Source organism: Acanthopagrus latus, chromosome 7 (assembly GCF_904848185.1).
Source record: "Acanthopagrus latus isolate v.2019 chromosome 7, fAcaLat1.1, whole genome shotgun sequence".
NCBI classification, from domain to species: Eukaryota; Metazoa; Chordata; class Actinopteri; order Spariformes; family Sparidae; genus Acanthopagrus; species Acanthopagrus latus.
The window spans coordinates 30859260-30884068 of record NC_051045.1 but is presented as its reverse complement, the minus strand read 5'-3'; the positions used below and the strand labels follow the sequence as shown (position 1 = coordinate 30884068).

Sequence of the window (24809 nt, the reverse complement as noted above, 5' to 3'; positions counted from 1 at the left end):
TATTATAAATAATATTTGGTGTAAATATATATATATACACATATGTATATGTATGTTTATATGTATATGTATATGTGTGTATGCATGTATATGTATGTGTATATATAAATGTGTGTGTGTGTGTGTGTGTGTGTGTGTGTGTAAATATATACATATATAATGTTTTAACAAAAAAATGATTTGGTTTAAGATGAAGATAATTAAACAGTCAATCTGTGAATGACTTCTTGTGTTACTGTTTTCCTCCTCTTTAAAGCTGTAGTCTAACTATTTTTTGTTATGTTTGCTAAAGTTGTCATTGTGATCTGACAGTAGAATAAGACACAGGTCAGCTGTACAAAAATCTACTGTCTGTAGATCCACCCAGTGGCGCTAATTTGATTCGCAAGAATCCACTGCTCCAGATCAACACAACCAATCAGAGCCCAGAGGAGTGTCTGAGAGGTGTTAATCATTCTCGTGCATATGCCACTAGCAGCCCCCCTCCCTCATGCAGCAGGTACTGGGCAGTGCCCCTCCCCCCATAGGTGCAGTGCCTGCTATTACCTGGTCAGTTATATTCAAGCTGAAGCCCAAACTGTAAGCTGTAAACAATGGAGAACAGACAACAACAACAATAGAGCCAAAAATGCCCCACCATTGCCATTTATTCAAAGAAGAAATAAGAATGCTTAAGAAGAAAAGAAGTGTAGAAACAAAGAACTGGACCGTGCCAGAGAGAAAACTAGGATAAATAAATAAGTGTCATTTCAGAGGTGGAGGGAGCTGTGGGATTTCTAGTGACTCAAGAGCGACGCAGAGTTGGCCGCTTTTCTGCTGGACAAGTAAGGACCCCGCTTGACAAATGTGTCGGCAGTTACACTAATACTCTTAACAGCGCTGTTGGTAAATCTAGCTTGTTAGGTTGTATGCCAACCCCGATGTTTAGCATTGTCTTTATGGCTACTGGTTAGCAAAAGTGTCTTTCAAGTGACCGGGCAGTTATAACAGTACTTACACTCTGAAGTGGTTGAATTGGTTTAGAGAAATAATGTTACTCATGCTTCAGAAAGGCAGCATGGTGAAAATGCTTTGCCGGGTAATTATTACCTGGTAACTGCGTCTATAGAGATGTGAGGAATTTTGTTTTTTACTCAGGTTATCTACAGTGACGAGTATGAGGCACTTGACATTGTAATTCAGTTGTATTGGTCAAAAATAGAACAATCTGGATTTAGTTTGTTGTTATTTTGAAAGTGAGGTCTTGGGTATCTGGCTTCCTCTGCACAGCAGGCTCCCCTGTGGGAGGAGCTTTGAAGGCAGGGCTGCAGGCAGCAGAGAGGAAGTAGGAGGGACCTGGGAGCTGGATCATGCAAATGTTCTGGTCAGTCCACTTTTTTCTCAAAACTCCAGACTGCAGCTTTAACTGGCCTGTCACTTTGTTTACATACATGCTCTAATCATAGAGCACAGCAACAGAAAAACTGGATGGATTGTAGCATTTTTGTATAGTTTGTTTGGCAACATACCTGGTCTGATCTGCTGCTGCTTTCATATTCAACTGTTCCATTCAAAGAAAGGATCAGATTCAAAATAATATATGTATGTCTCTTTTATGTACAGTAGACTTACATGTTTCTAGATAAGACAACTGAATGGCGTTATCACATGTTTTAAGCTTACTCCTCTCAGAAAGCTCTAATAATAAATGTCGAGGCTTGCGGTCTTAATCGAAGAGGAGGACGAAGAAGGTTGGCCACTAGGTGTCATTATGATTTGGAGCCGATGGTGACGCAACGCCTGGTTAAGCAGAGGAAGAGACGGCAGCTACCGCACCTTCGACCAAGGTAAGCGAACAAAGACCAACTATAAAATACAGAATGAAAGACCTCGAAGGAAATATACTAAACATTTTCTCTAGTTAATTGTCCTACTAAATGAATTGTGATCATCCTCTGCCTTACGATGCTGTATTTCAAAACAGACGACCCAACCAATTTAGCAGATAAGTAGCTAACCTTTACTAGCTAACTTTCCCTTAGCTGTTCGCTTTGGGTAACTTCGAGTTGTTAAGTGCCGGGAAAGGAAGTGGGCATTTTCCGGTGAAAACCTTCAGAATAAAATTCAGAATGACGAACAGGGTATTAAACTGTCATTCTATGAACGCGACAGCTTTATTTTGAAGGACTTATGCAATGTCATGCAAACATTATATGCCCGACTTGACGTAGGCAGGAACTTTAATGGCTATCTTGCTAGCTAACTAATGTTAGCAGGTTAAAGCGTTTGTTTATGTGGCTATTGGCTAACTTAAAACGCCGTCGAAAAATAACACCATTCAAAATACAATACATTGAGATTGATTTGAATGACTCTTTACTGTAAACCCTTTGCTCTTTATGTAGTTTGAGGCACGTGTGGTGCGTTGTAACCGAAACTAACAACTTTGGTAGCTAAGCTACGTCTTGTTGATTTAGGCTGGGTCAGTCTGTTTTTCCCGGACTGAACTAAACTGAATTAGCTCAATGTCAGCATTCACGTTTTCTGAATCGCCACCATTACTGTATAAATGTTATTTCTTAATGGAGGACTTCAGATCTCTCGTTTAAATTATGTAACAGCTACAGATGTATCGTAGCTATTGGAATGTTAGCTCTAAAGGTTATTTTGAGAAAGTGTGTACCTTACGTTAAAATGTACACCGAGAAAGATGACATGCTGTTAAACTCGCAATAGGACAGAATTTACAATATGCTGTCCATAATAATGGCAGTTTGACAATACAGCCATTCTGTGGTAACTGATACATTGCAAGACGATCCTGTTAAGATGCATCAGGATATCTGTCAAACTGAAGAGTAAAAAATCCCACTGAAAAGGCAACGTGTTGAGATGATGTATTTGTATCTTTTGTGGTGCCGGTTTCACAGCTTCTGGCATGAACTGAGGTGAGACAGTACATAAAAAGTGCATAGTGATTTAGTTTAGTGTTGAGGTTGACTGATTAATTGGTTTGGCCGATTAATCCGCCCGTTATGACCTTTTTAACTATCGTTATCGGCTGAACTTGGCTCTGATAGTTTGCTGCAGCCTCCACTGAACACATTGGGCAGGACGTCCTCATTTTGCATGGAGGTTCTGCTGAGTCAATCATCATCATTTGAAGGCCACTTCTGCTGAAAATGTAGAGCCTCTTAATAGCCTCCTTTTAAATCTAAAGTGAACAAACTGACACAGACAGGTGCTGTATGTTAACATTAGATGTGCAGCAGCCATACGTGCATGACAAACTTTGACTAATGTCACGTTATTCAGTGTAGACTAAGATATATTTTTATCTGAAACTACTTCTCCACTCCATGACATACCCTCTACACATTACTCTGGTGATAGCACTAGAATAAATGAGCTAGTCTCGATTATATAACACAGCACCATCACCTTGTCCAAGTTATGGGCAGGGCACTGAAAGCAGCCAGGCAGGCAGGAACAGAAACCAATCTGTTAACATTACAATACTTTATACTGCACTTACCAGTGTGACGTTCTCTCTTCACAATGATCCAGCTACGTAACTGTCTTTACATTCATTAAATGAACACATGCTTTAGTATCCTCCTTATCCCAGTAAGATGCTCAAACATCAGTTGTTTGAATTGCTGCTTTTCCACCAAAATTAGTGGGTCTACATTGGCTTTTTAAATGTGGGTGTGCCTGCTGAATATTGCCTATTGACCCCATTCTTACTTTCTGCAGGCAAGACAGCCAGTCTGCAAATTCTATCTAGAGCATTACATTGTACGTCAGTAATGTCACGTTTCATGTCACAAATGCACTGGAAACATTTGCAAGAAAATAGAAAACAACAACTGATCCAGTGTGAAAGAAGCATCTGTAAAATAGTGTATACATTTTTTTTAGTGTCACAACCCCTACAGAATGACTCGTTTCACTATAAAAATCTGAGCCATTCGGTCCAGTAACATCTTGAAAGCCTAGAAGAGCCACACAATCAATTTATTTTATCCCCCTTTCAAGTAAGCCTGGCACTAAACCAGAAGTTTACCAGCTTGGTCGGTGATCCCGTGTTTTTTCCTTTGAAACACCACTGAATACACTGTGTCCCAAAGCCCTTCCTTATTTATCACCACCACCTGATGTTGATAATGCATTATCACTTTGCGCAGCAGAATTTAGCATGTTCACCCCAGTCAACTGACCCGCGTGTAAATGCACAGTTTACACATTCCCATTGCACACGAAGCCAAAGTCATTCCAAATTTAACTGGGATATTAAAGAGAGATGAGAACTTTCGTTTTGCAGTTTCATATATGTTATTGATCAGTCTTATGTGCAGGCTATCGAGCTTGAGGCACACCATCCTTCACTCTTTGGGTTCGAGCTGGGGGAGGGGGCCACAGAACTGGAAGAACAAGTGCACCATCTAAACCAGGGGTATTCAACTAAAATTGAAATAGGTCCAGTTTCCTCAAACAAATGTCCGCAACATCATAATCTCTAACCTGTGATATGATTTGGTGTCATACATATTCAAATAGCCTAGTAGCTGTATCAGCATCTACATGTGATCAACAACTGATGGTCAAATCAAATAAAGAAAGAACATTTTAAAAACATTTCAACAGTATTTATTGTCACTCAAGATATAATTATACAGATATGATACATAATACTGTAGATATGTTTTTTTTCTTCTCACGTTAAGGAAAAGAAGGGGGAGCATTCATTAGCACGCTGTTGGGCAGTGAATGAATGGGTCAGGATCGGGGTGGATTGTTCATATTGGGCTCTGAGACTGCTTGATTTCTGTGATCAAGTTCAGACTTGAGTGGGTATGTTTGGTCAAAAACTTTGTGCTTTGTCTCATAGTGACGTTTCACATTGACACTTTTTATGAGTGCCACAGTCTGAGCATATCAGGCAGACTGGTCTTGTGCTTCCAGTGGGAAGAATGAACATGAAAGAGTCTGTCCATTCTGGGATGTAGTTATCAGGGGTGGAACAGTTCATCAGAAAAATCCGTCCCGTTCGGTACGCTTGTCACAGTTCAGGGCACATGTGTACCGTTCAGTTCATAGGCACGCGCAACTTCTTTTTCTCATTTACTAACAAGGCGAAGCGTGTACACTCCAGAGCAGCAGGTGGCGGTACAGAGCTGGATGCCATGGGGTAAGTGGGGTAAGATATGCAGCCTTTTGCCGTGGTGGAGGATGCAGGATTTTTTTGTATGATTAAAACACTCGAGCCACGATATAAAATAAAATCACGTCCCGCAAACACCTCAGCAACACGGTAATTCCCGCACTTTTTGAAGAGACCTGACGAGGGGTTGTTAAAGAGCTGTCTGACAGCCTATGTAGTGCTTACTAGTGATGGATGGACCTCCAGGGTACTAAAAGTTTCCTGACTGTGACTGCCCATTACATTACATTAGTGTTATTATCATTATTGTTCTTAGAATTTCTTAAAGATAACTTTCTTCACTAAATAAATGAAAAGCATGTTGGAACTAGCAATATCACCTGTCTTGCAGTGCCAGAATCTACCTTTTAACCCAAGACTGTCACAATGATGTATCAAATATCAGATTGCCTCATTCTTTAAGTTTTAACCTGACTACACAAAACACAATTGATTTTCCTAACGATCAGCGTACCGAAAACCGTGACCACAAAACTGTGATATGAACCGAACTGTGGATTTTGTGAACCGTGCCACCCCTAGTAGTTATGTTTCTCTGTTGTCTGCGGCTCACTCATCTCTCTCACTCGTCTTTCCATCTGTCACTCGCTTCTCACGTCTTTCATCTGTCTGTATTCAGAGTCACACTGTTTATCTCCTGTAATGCACAGATTTGATTGGCTTAGTAGCATCACGTGGGATGGCTTTACTGGCATGCAATTGGTCAGTGGTTTTCCTGATCCATTAACCAGTACTGTAAAGTCTAGAAAAGCCACACTGGTTAACATGGAAGCATCCTGTCAAAATTTAAAGTACTTAAATCATTTATTGACTATGGGTCCAGGTCCACATAGGATGGCGTCTGGATCAGGACTCGGACCGCCGTCCTCCTGTTAGTGACCTATGGTCTTAGCCATAGGTTTTCGCTAACAGGTGGTATGGCACCGCTTTTCTAGACTTTACTGTACTGGTTTAGCAGATTGGGAAATCGAGACCAATTGAATGCAAGTTAAGTTAATGCTACTCATCCAGTCAAATCCATGCATTCCATGCGATAAACATTGAGACTGAATAGTAGTTGTGTCCCAATCACACATAGTATGAAATCGAAAACAAAGACATTTCTCTGTGACCTGACTGGTCAGAATGACGCTGAAATAATGGCATCTTTTAAAAAGCCTGAATTCATGCTTCATCGGATCTCACTATCTTGCTCATTTCCCTCCACAGCAACTCCTTATTTGTCCCGTCTCAGGATGAGTAGATGTGTTAACACACAGCTCGGGGTGTCCTCAAACGGGCATGATTAGTGATATTTACCCTCTCCTCCATCGTTGTTCATGTTCAATGTCCAGACATCATCAGTGTGAACATAATGACCTCAATGTGAATGTCAACAGCGATAGGCTTTCGCAGCACAGCATCACATGAAAAATTTTCCTCAGTTAAATAAATTCAACTCATGCGATTGTCGCTTGGAGAGATTAGACATGATATCACATCTTATCAGTGATTTGTGTGTAATGTTGATTTGCGAATAATTCGCGTTGTGTTCAGTTCATCCAGGAATTTACGGAGCCATAAATACCATCATTATTTCTGATATGCTCTCTCCACAGCACTGTTTCTGCATTAGTAACAGTCACTGGCTGGCTTCTCATTGTGAGATATAACTTTACAAGAATTGTTCTGCGGTACCAGGACATATATCCCCACAGACAGTTTGTTGGTAGGACATTGCCAATATATATCGGCTGATAACAGTTGGTGCCTGATCAGTCAGAGCACTCTCACATATTAAACAGGCTATGTCTCTGTCTTAAAAACATGAACAATTAAAATGACGGGAAATACACATTATTTTTTATTTATTTATTTTTTTACAACACTGTGTCAAAATTACAATGAGAAATAATCTAAGGCAACAGATTAATTTCACGTTCAGTCTTTATTTCAGTGAATGATTAAAAAAGGATACAGTGCGTCATGGATACAAGCAACAAACACTCTCGCACACTGAAAATCTTGCAGTCAGTATTTTGCATGTGCTCTTGTCAACAGAGATGAGAGGGAAGCGAGATGGCTCACTCCTTGGGCACTGCCATCATCACCTCCAGAAAAACGATTGCCGTTAATAAAATTAATCCTTTTGAACTACTTATCCAATGAGTTTCTAGATGTATTAGCTGAATGTAGATCATGGCAATATATTGATATTATGATATGAGACTATATATTATCTTAGATTTTAGACTTTAGTCATTATAGCCATATTTACACATGATCATTTATCAAAAATGTCATTGTTTTAATATTGTGTGAAAGTACCAAGATACAACCCTACAATATTGTCCCAACATCGACACCCAGGCTATTTGATTCTCGGGATGTATCATATGGATTCTTTTCAGCTGATGCATATAGCCGATTATTACTTGTTTCTCGTGGCAGATAGCGATACGATATTGAATAATTCATTTAAAGAAGTTCAATTTATGAACACTAAGATTCAATGAGCAAAGATTTGTTTTGTTAAAAAAAAAATTCCCACCAATCTGAACACTTTGTTTTTCTTCCTCTGAAACAAAAAAATAATCTGCACAGTGGCTATTTCTTCTTCTCTATATTTATCACAAACCAACTTTCAAGGAACTAACAACCACCCATTGGCTCGATTGATTACCTAGAATTTCACAGATATGACAAATACCGAATGAATTTCCAAATATCACATGATAATTTAGTGATCAGATTTTTGCAACCCCTTTTGACTTTGTTGCCCACTACCAGCATTTGTGAACATGTTTTCAGGGAATTTCCACCAGCCCAATGTGGCATTTTACTTGCCAGAGATGACTGGGAAATTGCAACTGTTGAGCAGTGGTACTACTTGATGAAGTGGGATAATACATTTACCTGAAGGACTCTGTGTCATGATTATGTGGTTTCACTGCCAGCATTATATATAGAAACTTGAACCTGAAACTGATCCACCTCAAAAGGATTTGTGCTTGTACAAATGAGATTTCTTCATCATTTCTTCATAACTGTACTTACACAATGTTATCAACATTGCTCTGAAGACAGCAGAGCTTGCAGCTTTCCTTCCTCCTTTTCTAGGCCAACAGTCATCTTCGTTCATAGTTCCAATTTTTAAGACCACATCTCAATGTTGTAACATCAAAACTCATCATAACAAAATGGCTTGCTCTATTATGTTACTGTCTTTCCAGGTAAAGCATGGCAATGACTGGCCAGAGCTCGTGCTCCTCCATGAGTAACCACACCAAGGAGCGGGTCACCATGGCTAAAGTGACCCTGGAAAACTTTTACAGTAATCTCATCGCCCAGCACGAGGAAAGAGAGATGAGGTAACATCCAAATGTTTGAGAAGATGCACACTGATCTTGATGTTTTCATTCCAGACTGTTTAATTCTGAGTGAAACTTAAAAATCTGCTCGTGACTTGATACACACATTTAAACATTGTGAACCCTCGACTTTCTTTATTGTGTGGCTTATGTCAAAATTCAGCTGAGGCAAGGACACTTCCTGTTGTGACAAATTACATCATTGTACTCCTGTTGGGTTCAGTATGGATGATAGAAGATTATTCTTTCTTTCTTTCTTTCTTTCTTTCTTTCTTTCTTTCTTTCTTTCTTTCTTTCTTACTCCCTGCTTGTAACACTGACTTTCTCTTTTTAATGTGTAGTCACTAAGTGAAAGTATAGGCTAATATTGTAAGTCTAGTAATTCAAGTTTTTGATTTGATTCTTGTGCTTGATATGTAGCTGATATCTGAGTCTGATGTATGTTGCAGCACTGTAAGTAATATGATGGATTCATGTTTATTTAACTGATGGTAAGGCTGTTCTGGATTCAACAGTCTAGGGATCTTTTCATTACTGGAGGATACGTGATGAAGACAAAATGTGTAATGTGGGTTTTTTTGATCATGTTCATCCCTTCTTGCCAACATAATTGCCATGCTGGGATGTGCTTCCACTAATTTGTTACTATAAGATGGTGGTAATTGTCTTTTCAGGCAGCAGAAGCTGGAGAAAGTGATGGATCAGGAAGGCTTGGCTGATGAAGAGGTGAGTGACAAACACAAACCTGCTGTGTTTTCCAGGATGCTTTGTGATACTAAGGGTGATTTCACTCAGTAGATTTAATAGCCACCTTTTATGTCCTTTCGTAACCACTTTCCTTGACCTTGTGACAATGAGAGAGATGGAGAAATGTGGACAAGCAACAGTAAGGGGGGGGGGCGTGACTGTGAAGCTTGGACGTGATATGAAAACATTGTTTAATCATCAGCAATCATCAACATAATTGTCATGCTGTCATGCCTGAGAATCAGAATTGCCATTATTTACGTTTACATATATGAGGAACTGGCTGTGGTCTGAAGGTACTAAACAACATACAATAATATAGATATTTAAAAGAGGTAATGCAAATGGAAACTGTGTGAGTATAAATATAAATACTGTGTGACCGATTTTGAAGTAGGTGAAGAATGTGCAGGTTAATTCAGTAGTACAAAACTGTTTGGATGCGTGGATCCTGCACCAATTCTCCGCATCTACCTCTGTGTGAATGTCTCAGAGGCGACGAGAGGTGAAATTTCATTCCAGCGCTGATTGGCCTCTGGAGGTAGTATCAGAGGCCCAACTGTTTTTGGCAACTTTTGAGGAAAAAAAATACAGTAGTTATATGTAGGGATGTATACCGAGGACTGGTACTTTAGCGTCTTTAGCGTTAGCTGGGCTGCTAACTTTACTCCCTTTGTTTTAGCAATAAAACACACCGCACTCCTTTAGCTTCATACTATGTGTGCTCTCCAAGTGTTTGATGATGTTGCTTACCCTGAATTTCCACTGGATACTGTCCACTGCACTACAGCTTCGATCCGGTTTTACTCCGCAGTCCGTCGTATGTCGTCTAGTGAACCTCACCGGTTGCGTTTTGAGACCGTAGTACGGCAGACAGCTGGCATCACGAGGCTGAGGAATTTCCGCAATACTCACACAATCGCTGTCAACCGCAGTTATAGGTATGTGTCATAAAAACAACAACAGGAAGTGTTCCCGACCAAAGGATTATTTGAAGAGCTTGTGTTTTTCTCTTTTTTGAGATTTGTGTGCTGTTGTCAACACGGAGTGTTTTATTTTGAAAAGTAACCAGATTTTATAATGTTATTTCAGTACTTGACTTCCTGTCTTCTTGGTGCTAAATTCAACTGAAATTGCTGCGTCATGCTCCGGCATCCGCCTAATATAAAAGTCCTGGTTATCCGTTGCGAAGTATTTGTAATTGCACAGCTTCTGTTCTGTTGACGCTTTATTATTACTTTGTGGTAATAAAAAGAAGGTTGAATCTTTTGACATCTTGTAAAGTCTTTATTTTTTTTACTCAAAATTACATGTTGTAGTATCGAGAAGAGTATCGATAAGTATCGATACCGATAAGGAGTATCGGCATCGATAAAATCCTGACTATATACATCCCTTGTTATATGTGGAGAAGCGTCTGTCCTCCTGCCTGTCCTACTGACTCTTCGTCACATTTCTGCCCGAAAACAGCGCCTATTACCGGCAAAAAAAGCTTTAACTCACCAAGTGTTTGTGATGAAAATAAATCTCCGTGACGGTCAGCCCTCCTGACTGAGGCGAGGGATGGATGTCGTTAGGATTTTATCGATACCAATACTGATACCGATACTCCTTATCGGTACCGATACTTATCGATACTCTTATCGATACTACATATCATTTTGTGCAAATGCTGTTAAAAGATTCAACCTTCTTTTTATTACCACAAGGTAATAATAAAGCTTCAACAGAACAGAAACTATGCAATTACAAATACTTCTGAACACATAACCAGGACCAGGACCAGATATAAAAATCTGGCGGATGCCGGAGCACGATGTAGCAAGTCAGCTGAATTTAGCACTGAGCAGACAGGAAGTCAGTCACAGAAATAACCAGATAACATCCGGTTACTTTTCAAAATAAAACACTCCGTGTTGACACCAGCACACAAATTTCCAAAAAGAGACAAACACAAGTTCTTCTAATGTCCTTCATAGCGGAAACTCCTCGGCCACGCGACACCAGCTGCCTAGCGTACTGCGGCGTTTCGGACTAAAGTTAATGCAAGCAGTGGGGATGACCGGACGGCAGAGCAAAACCGGATCAAAGCCGTAATGCAGCGGACAGTATCCAGTGGAAATTCAGGGTAAGCACATCACCAAACACTTGGAGTATGCGCAAAGTATGAAGCTATAGGAGTGCAGTGTGTTTGATTGCTGTGATAAAGTAAAGTTAGCAGCCTGGCCAATGCTAAAGACTGCATTTCTGCGAAGTCAAGTCACGGAGTTTGTTGTTAAGTTTGTTGTCATTACAGTTGGGTAGACGTTCAGAAACCATCCATGTCAAAATCCAATAAAAAATCATTTTTAAAAAAATTTTTTGAAAAAATATATTTTTTTAAAAAGTCCCGATAACACTACCATTTGTCCAGAATCTTAACCGTACCCCGCTCCTTGGTATACATCCCTAGGCTTCAGTGAACTTTTCCCCAGAAAACAGCCTCTATCCCCAAGAGTGACAGAGTCAGACAGCTTCCAGTTTACTGATGGGGATTATCTAATTATGTAAATAAGAGTGAAAAACGTAACTTTGTCACTTTCCAGGATGTTTGGTGGGTCAGGATCTCAATCACTTCACATTATAACAGCATCCATACGATTGTAAACAGTCAGTGGGTTTAGATTGACATGAGGACACCAGAGAAACACCTCGATATAACACAGACATCATCATGATGTGTACCATCACGCCTCTTTAGGAGCTGCAGCGCCGACTCTCTGTGTGAATTACACAACGGTTCATCTTTATGGCATAGATGCTTCACTCTGTGTGAATGACCAACGTCAGAGAATTGGAGAAACCACTGCTGCAGCGATAATGAGGCATGTCTGGGTGAAAAGAGCTACTGACTGTGGTGTAACAGTTTATTACGTTTCCGACCAGAGGAAGCAGAGTGTTTAGGATCACTGTATTGGGAAGTTTGGGGTTGTATAGTTTTGATTGGGGGAACTTTTATGCAGAAAGAAACTTTTTTTTTCGCACCTACCTACACCTCTGGTCCCTACCGTTACTGTACCATCCCAGATCGTTGCTGTTTGTTCACTTGTTAAAGTTACAGAGGACACTAACAAAAGAGTCCAGGTATGTCTGCTCCACGCACAGTATTTCATTGACGAGCATGCACAATGAGTCCTGCGCCGGCCTGTGGTGGAATATAAAAATGACTGGAATGATTGAAGCAAACGTGTGGGGGGCATTAAGTAGGGTTTGCAGCTGATGTAAAATGATTCCAAAAGAGGAGAACAGTGCTATGCACCAGCCACTGTTGATATAAAAACAGATTCCCCCACCTTTCGCTCTGCCGGATAGTTCCGTGTCATGATCCAGTCTGAAGAGTTGGAAGCCTGCCAGCTGCAGCCCAGAGTCTGGTATCCATCCACACAGCCACGTCTCCTTGAATAACAGAATGAAAGATACAGAAAAGCCTCTGTTTCTTCCCACCAGTAGTTGCAGTTTGTCCAGCTCATTGCACAGAGAGCAGTGTTTCCCTCACATTCATTTATTTGTGGCGTTCTGCCACAATATCAACATTTACCGCTACAAATTGATTTTGTATTTTTGGAGCTGCGCATCCTGTTCTCACTAACTCACTTGACAGTGCACCAGTCAAGTTGAATAGCATGGTGTTACATACTCTGATACAGTGGATGGCTGTGTGGTCTTTTGTCTGCCAGTAAAACCAACAAAGCAGAGGAGGGCTATTTAACACAGTTGGCTTGACCATAACTTCCTCTGATTAGGTTAGTTCACCTTTGACCAGAATGTCCAATAATTCTTCTGTTGAACAGAAAAAAAGATGGTAAACAAGTCTGCTGAAGTTGTTCCCCTGATTTTCATGAGCTTTTCTCTGGTGAAAGATCTCTGGGTGTCACAGAAGAAGAGTTTGTAGTCATGAAGCCTGTTGTTTCTTTACAATTCTATGGTTTATCATTGAAGTGAATTAATTTACTGAAGACTGGATCATGATTGTTTGAACATAACTGTTACCTTTATGCAAGATAGGAATAATGTGTGAAACTGGAATCTATGGCTGCACATCATGTTAAAGTAAAAACATGTGGGTGAAAACTAGATACTGATACTGGCATGGGGCATCGGGCCTAGAGATAGATAACTTAATTAATCTTAGAGGGGAAAATCGGTCTTCATAGCAGTAGGTACATTCATTACAAATACAATAGAAAATAAAATAATACAAAAATGAAAAATAAGGGCAATATAAAGGTAATAAGAAACAGTAAAGTACGATACAATATGAGGTATATGGTGCAAGAGAAAAAGGTGCAGGTTTATGTACAAAAGTAATATAATGCTTAGTAGTTATATGTGTGTTTTGTGTTTTGATAAGTTAGCTTTGTAATGATGGCACCAGATAGGAATGATTTCCTGGCCTGTTAGCTGCTCTTTAGCTTGTCCAGAGTTTTGTGGAGGGGATGAGAGGCATGGTCCATGATCGCCAGCAGTTTTGCCAGCATCCTGTCCTCAGCCACCTCCTCCAGGGTGACAAGCTTAGTGTCAGCAACTGCATTTATATACTTATACTGATCCTCGCAAAAATTCACCAGTACCACTTTATTGCATTAGGCCTTACATTGCATGAAACTGAAGAGCGCAATCAGTGAGCAGCTTGTAATTTCTTGTTGTCATCCGGACCCAGACACCTTCCTATACGGAACTGGACCTATAGTCAATAAATTACTGAAGGATTTTAAATTTTGATGGGGTGCTTCTATTTTGACCAATTTTCTAGATTTATTGGGTACTAGTTTAGTGCATCGGGAAGTCCATTGTCCAGTTGCATGCAAGTTAAGCCATTCCACATGATGCTACTCAGCCAATCAAATCTGTGCAATCCAGGCAATAACCATTGAACTCTGAAAACAGACAGAAGAATGAGCTGAAAAGCAAGTGACAAATGTAAAGTCGAGTGAGCGATACAGGGAGAGAAGACAAAGTGAAGAGCGAACAGGAGACAGAGGAAAAATAACTCCACATGGCCTCTTTAAGAGCTGATGAATGTTCCCCCAGAGTTGTTAATACAAAAAGCCATTTACTGATGAAGGGTTCATCATGAATGCAGTAGCTGGAACCTTACTTGAGGGAAACAGAAACAGAAATGTTATTTTTCATTCAAATTAAGGAAGGAAATGTAACGGACAGCACCAAGTGTCTTTTAGATCTGATGGAAAAGTGCTGTAAAGAACTTAATGTTAATAGCCTTTGAGTGAACAGTAAGCACAAGTGTTTGATTATTGCTCTGCTGTCATCATAGATCATAAAATCTTCTATCGGTATCATCCTCAGACCTTGAAGATTAAAAGTCATCAAAAGTGTTGGCCTCTGTTATACCTGGCGGGCGTGGTGATGTGCTCCATTTCAACGCTTTGCCATAAAGTCCTTATAACTTGAACATACAAATTCCCATCGCCACCAAATCGCTCACACATGTTGAGGGTGTCGCCCTGAATATGCCTATGCATCAATACTGTGTCATATCCATAGCACCACCCACTGACACAGGAAGTCATGCCAATATCATCCCATTTACATGACATTTACAGGTTGTTTTCTCCGAATTATAAGTGGCAGATGAGAATCACACAGAATGAAAAAGAAATTAAAAAGTAATCTCCTGGTCTGTGCTCTGCAGAAACGCATGCGCCGTTCTCAGCATGCAAGGAAAGAGACAGAGTTTCTGCGTCTGAAGCGCACTCGACTGGGCCTGGAGGACTTTGAGTCCCTGAAGGTGATTGGCAGAGGAGCTTTTGGAGAGGTAAAAACCTTACAAATAAATATTTGGAATGTGATTCCTGTGTGCTTTTTTGTTATAGAATTTAAAAGACTGTTTTTCCAGTAGCATTTTAAAAGTCATTGATTGAGACTGTCAGGTTTGAGCGTTGATGTGTTTGCCTATAGGTTCGTTTGGTACAGAAGAAAGACACTGGTCACGTCTATGCAATGAAGATCCTCCGCAAAGCTGACATGCTGGAGAAAGAACAGGTGAGACAGCAAAACATATATACATTGTTCAACAGAAGAAATGGCAACATTTCAAAGTATTTGTGTTGACTGGTGTGTCTGCCTGCCTTCCTGCCTTCCTGCCCTTTAGGTTGGTCATATCCGTGCTGAGCGGGACATTCTGGTAGAGGCAGATAGCCTGTGGGTGGTCAAAATGTTCTACAGCTTCCAGGACAAGATGAACCTCTATCTCATCATGGAGTTCCTGCCTGGAGGTATGACCCTCTAACCCTACAACACAATGCTGAGGGGAAAGCTGAAGCAGCTAGGGCTTCTGTGCTTGACCAGTCAGTGATAGTCAGCCCTGCAAAACTTCCCCTAAATTTCCTGAGCTATCAGGCAGGCTAGCTGCAGAGCAGGGTTTTTTTTCTACAACTTGATGAGCACCAGTGTGACTGTGGTTTCTGCTTTTCTGGCACAGGGGACATGATGACTCTGCTGATGAAGAAGGACACTCTGACAGAAGAGGCTACTCAGTTCTACATAGCAGAGACAGTGCTGGCCATTGACTCTATCCACCAGCTGGGTTTCATTCACAGAGACATCAAACCAGACAACCTGCTGTTAGACTCCAGGGTGAGTCATGATTGACCACTTTATCCATCGTGATTGTGGCCGTTCTCATTGCACCTAGTATAGAGCAGATTCTCACCATTGGAATTGTGACCCCAGATGGGGAGTAGACCTTCGAGAGTGTTAGGAGGGTACCATCTCTGCAAAGTGAGGCCCCTGTCTGGTAGGCCCTGTTCAGACCTGGTATTACCATCCGAAAAAACAGCTCTAAGTATAGGTGTGAATGCACCTAGACACATTGAGGATGCATTCTAGATCTAATCACTCAGACCTCATTCAAAGGTGGCCTGGGCCACATATGAACGCATTGTTTAAGCAGCGTGTACATGAATATTTCCGTGTTGTTCACTGAAATGTAAGTTGCATGTTTGGGCTCTCTGCACCTGCCAATGTTAGCAGCAGATGTTTGTGAACAAACAAGAAAGATTCCGTTATAGACCATGTAAATAACCTCGTGGCAGCAGCACTCCGCAATGGCAGTGCCAATTTTCTTTCAACACTCCCATACATGCTGCATGCTTTATGATGTCCATAATGTGCCATGTGATGGCATAGGAGACTTGGCTTCCAGCACTTGAATCATTAGTTTGACTATAAGACAATATTTTTTAGATTCAACTGTGTGCAGTAGTTACAATGATGTGTTTAATGTTTCCAGGGTCACGTGAAGCTGTCTGACTTTGGTCTGTGCACGGGGCTGAAGAGGGCACACCGTACTGAGTTCTACAAGAACCTAAACCACAGCCTGCCCAGTGACCTCAGTAAGCAAAGTCAGTTACCTGAATTTGTTCATGTTTTATCACTTATTTCATTAAAACAGCACGCTCACCATTTTAAATCTCTGTAAAGAGAGCAATGATGATTTCATACCGGTCAAGATGTCAGCCATTATAAAACATTTAGGTGTTTAATGCATCAGTAAAGTCACAGCCTGCTCTTAAGACTGAGCTGTCATTTCTCCACAGCCTTCCAGAACATGAACTCCAAGAGGAAAGCAGAGACCTGGAAGAGGAACAGGAGACAGCTGGTACGTCTGAACAGAGATGAAATGACCCCCAGACATTTCACACAAGCTGGCTCATTCATGATTATGGAGATTATTGACCAATTATATATGAATGCATACAGCTCAGTTAAGAAGAGATACCTCAGTACTGGTTCTGTAGAAAAACAAAAACATCTGGTCTGATTTCATAGTCTTGTGTACCTGTTATTTGCTCAGATTGTTCCTCAAATTAATCCAAATTTTGCAATTGTTGTAAGGTACTTTATTAAGGCAAAGTATTTGAACTGCTAATTGTAGTATTTAGTATTTGGAAAGTTTGGCTTTTTTCTTCAGTGAAAAAAGAGTCATACTTGTTTCTCGAAGTAAAACTTGACAAAAGTATAGTTTAGGTATGAGTGCCAAGGCTTATCATATGGACAGTGATATTGAACATATCAAACCCCATAAAAGTTAGATCAGTTTTGATTGATGGTTTAAAAATATCAGCAAACAACCCCTAAAGTACAAGCCCCATGAACAGCACAAGCTGTGAAATTTGGGCACAGTTGCTTAACAGGGTATTGCAATTTCCTTGTTTATCATCATGACTGATGAGGCCAGTGTTCAAGGGATTCCACTGTAGCCAGTGGATATCCAGATAACAGATATCCTTTGTTTATAATCTGATTAGAAACTTGAGAAAGAGTGGATGTGAGACAACATTTCAGCTAATCTCTTTTAACAGATATCTGCAAATGAATGAAGATGTACATTTAGGAGAACTTATGAAAGGCCAAATTGTTGTGAAACAATAGCCAGTTTAGAGATTTCATTTTGGCCAATGTGAGCTGCTGGACCATTTACCTGCATGCAAAGCCTGCTCAAACTTGATAGATCAGCAATACTCAGACAGCAAAACAAAAGCTTGTCTCTTTCTACAGATTCAGCATTCAAATATGTTTCTAGAGATAAACAAGCCCTGGCCTGTTTTTCACTTGTGTTTTATTGTCACCTCATAGCAAACAGCCTCTTACTTGATTTCTGTTCTTCCCCACTCCTTTCCTCCACGTCTCGTCCCTGCCAGGCTTTCTCCACTGTGGGAACCCCTGACTATATTGCTCCAGAGGTCTTCATGCAAAATGGATACAACAAGCTCTGCGATTGGTGGAGCCTGGGTGTCATCATGTATGAGATGCTGATAGGTAAAGACACGGACCTGATGGAACATCTTACTTAACTTCAGCAGTTTTAGACCAGGCCAGGTGAGATGTGTTCTGAATGATGGTTTACCTTTTGCTGTCCTCTCTGTCTGCAGGTTACCCTCCATTCTGCTCAGAGACGCCTCAGGAGACATACAGGAAAGTGATGAACTGGCGCGAGACACTGATCTTTCCTCCAGAAGTGCCTATATCAGAGAAGGCCAAAGACCTCATCCTCAGGTATGAACCACCTTTGTGCATCTTAACGCACTCTCACTTGTACCATAATACTGACACACAAGTTCTGCAGTTAAACTGTTAGTTGCTCTTGTTTTGTTTATTGACCACATCGAGGCACTATTTTGTTCTTAACATGTCGAGGTTATCTAATGTCACACCTAACATCCAAATGATCTGCATTGAGTGGTTGAATGTGTGTAGTATTAAGTGAACACATTGTTGTGAGCAGGTTCTGCTGTGAGGAGGAGCACAGGATCGGTGCTGCAGGTGTGGAGGAGATCAAGTCCAATCCTTTCTTTGAGGGCGTGGACTATGACCATATCAGGTGGGGACTGTCTCATGGTCTTGTTAAAGGATTGTTATCACGGCAAGACATTTGAAAACTTGTCTGGATAAAGATCGCTGTTGTTTGAAAACCCTGTATTCAAAAAAATGTGTACATGCAAACCAGACATTCTTATTAGCCCTTTTCATACAGAGAATTTGCATGATCTCCGCAGCAGAGGTCCACCAATTCTCTGCCTTTGTTTGGCGTGGGTGGTGCATATCAAGTGGCATTCAGATGTCTTCTTTCATACTTGTTTGTTCACAAACATCTGCTGCTAACATTGGCAGGTGAAGAGAGTCCAACCATGAACCAAGCAGCTCCAGCATAAAGACGCATCACTGTTAATTCACACAGCACTGCGGCTCCTACAGAGGCGTGGTGGTACACGTCATGATGGTGACGTCTGTGTGTTTTTTCACTGTGTTTACTGTGTTCAGTGTGTAGGACAGACAGGATGACAGACAGCAGACTTCACGTATTACAACAGTATTTTTTCCCTCCTGAGTTGCCAAAGACACTGCCAGTTATTATGTTACTGTTGTTTCGCCATGTAATGTTGCTTTGTGGGACATTTCACTTTATTATGATGAGTGGAGGATTTGTCTAATTATTTAAATGGGACCACCATCAGATCGACATGCCCCTGAGCCACAGCATAATTTTACCTCTTGCCGTGCCTGAAACTATCACACAGAGTAGGATGCCCAGAATTGGCGCAGGATCAACGCACCAAGTGGAAATGCACCATTTCCAGTGTGGCTGCCCATCCAGATGATTTGTTCTTTGCACCTGGTTTACAAAGCTAGGCTAACAGCCAGCTGAGATGATCTGCTTATTGTCATCCAGCTACCATATTCTCAAATGCAAAATTCCACTTTGGCAACTTGTTAAGCTCTTTGAATTCACTTATCTTTTCTCCAGAGAGAGACCAGCTGCCATTCCCATAGAGATCAAGAGCATCGATGACACCTCAAACTTTGATGAATTCCCTGATTCAGATATCCTCACTCCAACAGGCAAGCTACCTGTTTCTCTTCAACACTTTTCAGATGTTGTGCCTGTGTTATCACGTCTTGAAATTATTCAACCCCCTCTTCTTTTTTTTCTTTTCCTCATCGTCTTCCTTGTACAGCCACGCCTGTGTCTAACCAGACTGAGGCCGACCTGAAGAACAAGGACTGGGTCTTTATCAACTACACCTACAAACGCTTCGAAGGCCTGACTGCTCGAGGAGCTATACCGTCCTACATGAAGTCAGGAAAGAGATGAACACCCTCAGACACCACCATGAAACCTGAATGAGTCGTCCAAACCCCTGCTGTCTGGGGAACTTCAGCCCGATAAGGAGAACTCTGTTCTCCGTTACCTAAGTGTTGAGGATTCTCGTCACACAGGACTCTACAAATAATAAAGGGGATCAATTTCGTCCGTTGCTTTCCACCATAGAAACTGCTGCCTTCATTTCTGCAGGTCTTTACTTTCTCTGACGCTTCCAAAGTGGGATTACAGTGATTGTGTCTTCCATTTGCCTTTTCCACTGGTGGATGCAGTGGGATGTCTCTATTCCTGACACCCGGATCATTTACATTCCCTGCCTGTAAACCAGCATCAGTCTGTTGGACCTACCAAGGGCTTTTCTCTTTCCAAACCAGGACATCCACTCCATTTACCCTGTTATGTTGACTGATCAACTGAAACATTGCATTAAGTGGCAACTTGAAGTGAATCAAGTGCTCTTCAGGGATTCTGTCCTAATGTTTTTCATCATTTCTGGCAGGAGCTCACAATGAGGCTACTGGCTTATTAAGATGACCCAACCAAAGACTGAGCTGAATGAAGTTTCTGCTTGATCTCTCTGTCATGTCACTTCCTGTAAATTTAAAATTGTAGTTTTATAGATTGATATTTGCAAGATTTGCTTGTTGAAATGCGTGAATATATGAGAATGGTGCATTTTGTTGCGTCTTGTTACATTTTCACAATGACCCGCTTGTGTTCAAATAGCTTTTTGCACCTTATATGATGCTTGATCCAACTTTAGTGCTGTCAGACCTACAGCCTACAACCCTACAGCTCATTAGTTTGTGCTTTTGGGAATTTTTATTTGACTGGAAAAGTACACATCTGGCCACACCGTGCTTGATAAGACGGTAGCTCAAAACTGAAGTTACCTTTTTCCCACAAATGTAACTGTTTTCCTGCTATGAACATGTGGCAAACTCAGACTTTTAGTGTGTGTGAGAAAGCCTAGATACAGTGGGGTCCAGTAGTCAACATTATTTTATTTCACATGCATTTTGGATCCAATTAAATTTTCTTCATTGCAAGTGAAGTGCAATACAAGCTTATCAGTTGGAGCAAGAAGTTAAAGCTTTGAAAAAAGATCCATGAATTTCAGAATATCTTTTTGTATGTCCCCCTTTTGCTTTAATGACAGCATGCACTCAAGCTAGCATGGACTCTACACATTTTACAGTAAATCCTGCCGACTCATGCTATCCCAGCATCATTTGACAGTTTCCACAAAGCTTCTTGTGATGTCACAGAATGCTTGGCTTTCTGGGTCTTCAAGTGCCTCATAAATATTCAGTGGTGTTGAGGTCCTGTGACTGTGGAGGATGGTCCATGGCAGTCAGCACTGCACAGATTTCTTTAGTCGTAAAGTCGCTCTGTCAAAGTGTTGAGGTGTGTTTGGGCTCATTGTCCTGCGGCAGGATCTCCATAGAGATTGACCTGGTTGTTGCTGATTGGAGTCCTGTGTTCTATTTTTTACCAAACTATCTGAAGAAGTTGCTTTACTCTCTCAGTGAACTAAGCTTGGTGTATTGATCTTTTGATGGTTTCATCACTTTGTACTTGAGATGCAACTGATCCAGTTTCTGCAAAGAATGTAGAGTTCCATGCATTGCTCCTTTATAAAACCTTTAAGTCTAGCCATGAATTGATGTTGAAAAATCCCCCCACTACTGAGAATAACAAATAGTCTTTAGACACTTTCACTTATTTTATGAATCCTCAAACTTTCTGATGATTTCTAGGTTTGCGTGACAATACTGTTTTTAAATATGGTTTTAAATGTTTGGACCCCACTGTAATGGTTACATTTACACAGCATTTTTATCCAAAGTGCTTTTCAAGCTTGTTGTTGCTCACTCTCGAAATTCCACACATAAGCACACACTTGCACAGTGACGGCGGTGGGCTTCCACACTGGGTTTTGGCCTGACCATCAGGAGCACTTTGGGATCTAGTGTCTTCCACAGGGACATTTTAACATGTGGATGACCTGCTCTACCTCGTGAGCCACCGCCACCGAACCATCATGATGGAACATTACATCTTGCCCTTCAAACTTAAATGAGTACAATTATTGTATACCAAGAACGGGTTAATTACTGTAGGCAGACATGTACCTCTGAAACTCACAACAACCTACAAGTCAAATTCAACACATTGGCATTCAGTATCTCAGTGTTTTCTGCTGGCCTCATCAGCTTGCAGCAGTAAATCAAAGATGCAAAACACAGAACCGTTTTTATTAGGAACAATTTTCTATTCTGTGTGTGTGTGAATTGTCTAAGTTACCGCCTCAGCTGTAGGTGTTGCATTCACAAGACATTGTATTCATTTGGTTGGTGAACTTTTGTTTTAACCTTGTTTTGATATATGATCCTTTCCTAGGGTTAGGGTTGGAAGCTGTTAGGTGTGTGTGTGTGTGTGTGTGTGTGTGTGTGTTCCAAGTGACACTTAAGATCTCAAAGAGTAATGCCACAATGAAGCAGTGTTCGTCATCTGAACAAGATCCAGTATGAAGTTACTTTTTTAAGCACAGGGCTAAACATTTTCCAGTGAACACAATATCCAAAATGCTGTCATTTAAAATGAATGTAAATGGATCATGGAGAAAATGGGTTTTGCCACAATAACTCCAAAATGCTGTTTGTGACTGTAGCCTGCAAGTTTTTGTTTGTTTTTGTTTTAATGTGTATTGTTCTGGCACATGAGGTATAACTATGGAAGCCCATATCCCCCAGAAATGAAGAGACAAAAAGTTATGAATTTACATTTTTATAAGAAATCTTAAAGGTAAGATGATGACTTTTGAGTAAAATATTCAAATCATAAATTTCGTCATTTAGAGTTTGTTGAAAAATATCTCGTATCATATTATTCATCATAAATTGTGACTCAAATTCAGTAAGTCAGAATTTTGATTCATCAAGTAGTTCTTAGCCATGTCAAATTTTGACCAACCGACTCACATTGTATGTTGGATATTTTAAAGACACAATCTGACATTATCATACAATACTGACGTGGATAAGTATTACCTTAAAGATGACTTCTTTTAGAATTGCAACTTCTCAAAAAATGTATCAAAATTTGATCTCTCATAACTCAAACTTTTTGTCATTCCCAACATTTTAACTTTTTTTTCTCCCCCTCTTCTTGGCAGAAATGGGCTTCCATCTACAACTCAGTCTGAAGGGTTTTCTCATTATGTTTAGTATGAAACTTAGTTCATTCAGGTGGTGTGTCGATACATTTTAGAAAAGTACACAGTGGAGCTTTTTTCTATGGCCAGTGGGGGGAGGGTCACTATTTTAAACAAACTGTCTGTTATAAGAATGCTTCTGCTCTGCATGCTTTTACCAAACAGCAAGTGGGTCAGCTTAAAGCAATAGAGCACATGGAATGACTTGTTTATAATGCCACTTTGTGTGTGTGAGTGTGAGCGAGAGATGATTCAGACCGTTGTTAAGGTGTGATGCTGGACTGCATGAAGACTGTATGTTTTCTACATTTGAGGCTCAGATGTGCGTGTGCTCTGCTCATGTGTACCACGTGTGACCTGAGAGTCAGAAGTGAGGGGTTTTGGGAAGGTGGGTGTACATTATTTAAACCACTGTTCTCTTTGTAGCGTGTTGCTGTTGAATTGTTTTCTGCTATTTGACAATGAATTACTCTGCACTTACTGTGTTGTGTCCTTCTTCAGTGTTGGGATGGATGGTGGGATGTGCCTTTGCTCAAAAGATTGCCTGGCCTGCAGTACGCAGAAGTCTTAAGATGGCTAAATAAACAACAGCCTGAGGCATTGTCTCAACTTGTGACTTATTTAATCAGACCTGACTTGATATGAAACTCAAAATAAAAAGTATCCAAGTCAGGAACAAATAGAAAATGCCTGAAGAGGCCTTTCTATTTGTTAATAATCCTTGCTCTGAACTGACTTTAATATTGGGGAAAAATTCAAATTAATGGCGAGAACATCTAAGGCTGAACCTTAATTTGGGTTAGGGTTACATTCTACCCAAGAAGCACATTTAAGGTTGATACTGTCCCGTAATGAAGATACATGGAAATCATTTTAGTTTTTGGCCAAATCATAGTGAAAGTAATTTTACTGACTGGATATTATCTGTGACAACGACCAATAGACTTACCATTTGTATAATGGCTGTTTGGTTAGCTGGAATACCAGCAAAACAGCACCAAGCATAGAAATAGGATCCAAAATGGCCTGTAGTTGCTGTACCTTCATTGTTCTTTTACAGTCTGGATGGATGATATGCTGTGTAAAATATCAACTGAGGATATCATATATTCTAAAGCAAACAGAAAATTATCCTGCATCCACGCCTCAATGTTTGAAGACTCCATCAGCAAAAAGAACAAAAACCAATGCATGCAGTGTGTACATGCAGTGCATGCTGCTGTAATGTACATGGCTTTGTTGGTGGATAAAAGTACACAACTACATAACTTGGGTCAAAGCACAGATCCTCTGTTTAAATATTACCCCCAAAACAAGGGGAAAATGGTTCAGATAAACGTTTTATTGAGTTTAAGAACTGGGCCAATATTCATAAGGCATCTTAGTTGCTCCAATTGACATAATTCTCTAAAAATTCATACTTCAAAAATACATTTGTTATCAAATATGCTAAGTAGGCCTTCTAAAATTTAACTGCATATTAAAGATATGCAAGCAAACAACTATCAACATGTCAATAGGCTACTGTGCAAGTAGGCATATGTTTTTAAACATGTTTTAAAGCAATATTAATTATTAAACCATGCCTGAATCATATGAATAGGCCTATCAGATTCACTGGCCATTCTT

The 24809-nt window shown here is 40.4% G+C and overlaps 1 protein-coding gene across 3 annotated transcripts; it reads left to right on the top strand.

Annotated features, from left to right (window-relative positions):
* Positions 1–1441: 1441 nt before the first annotated feature.
* Positions 1442–23778, top strand: LOC119022843 (serine/threonine-protein kinase 38). Of its 3 annotated transcripts, none has more exons than XM_037104206.1 (14): positions 1442–1826; positions 8416–8553; positions 9228–9279; positions 14993–15115; positions 15259–15342; positions 15452–15575; positions 15782–15936; positions 16592–16694; positions 16899–16960; positions 18003–18120; positions 18234–18357; positions 18587–18682; positions 19607–19701; positions 19818–23778. In XM_037104206.1, the coding sequence occupies exons 2-14, from the start codon at positions 8423–8425 to the stop codon at positions 19952–19954; spliced, it is 1404 nt and encodes a 467-aa protein (XP_036960101.1). In that variant the 5' UTR covers positions 1442–1826; positions 8416–8422; the 3' UTR covers positions 19955–23778. The 3 variants fall into 3 exon arrangements, with proteins under 3 accessions (XP_036960101.1, XP_036960099.1, XP_036960100.1); XM_037104204.1 differs by having other exon boundaries at positions 1449–1826; positions 16592–16703; XM_037104205.1 differs by lacking the exon at positions 1442–1826 and adding an exon at positions 1880–1984 and having other exon boundaries at positions 8405–8553; positions 16592–16703.
* The last annotated feature ends 1031 nt before the right edge of the window (positions 23779–24809 follow it).

Coding starts and splice junctions, on each gene's coding strand:
- LOC119022843 (XM_037104204.1), top strand. CDS start 8,423: ATGGCAATGACTGGCCAGAGCTCGTGCTCCTCCATGAGTAACCACACC. Junction 8,554..9,227: donor CACGAGGAAAGAGAGATGAG/GTAACATCCAAA, acceptor TTGTCTTTTCAG/GCAGCAGAAGCTGGAGAAAG. Junction 15,937..16,591: donor ACCTGCTGTTAGACTCCAGG/GTGAGTCATGAT, acceptor TAATGTTTCCAG/GGTCACGTGAAGCTGTCTGA.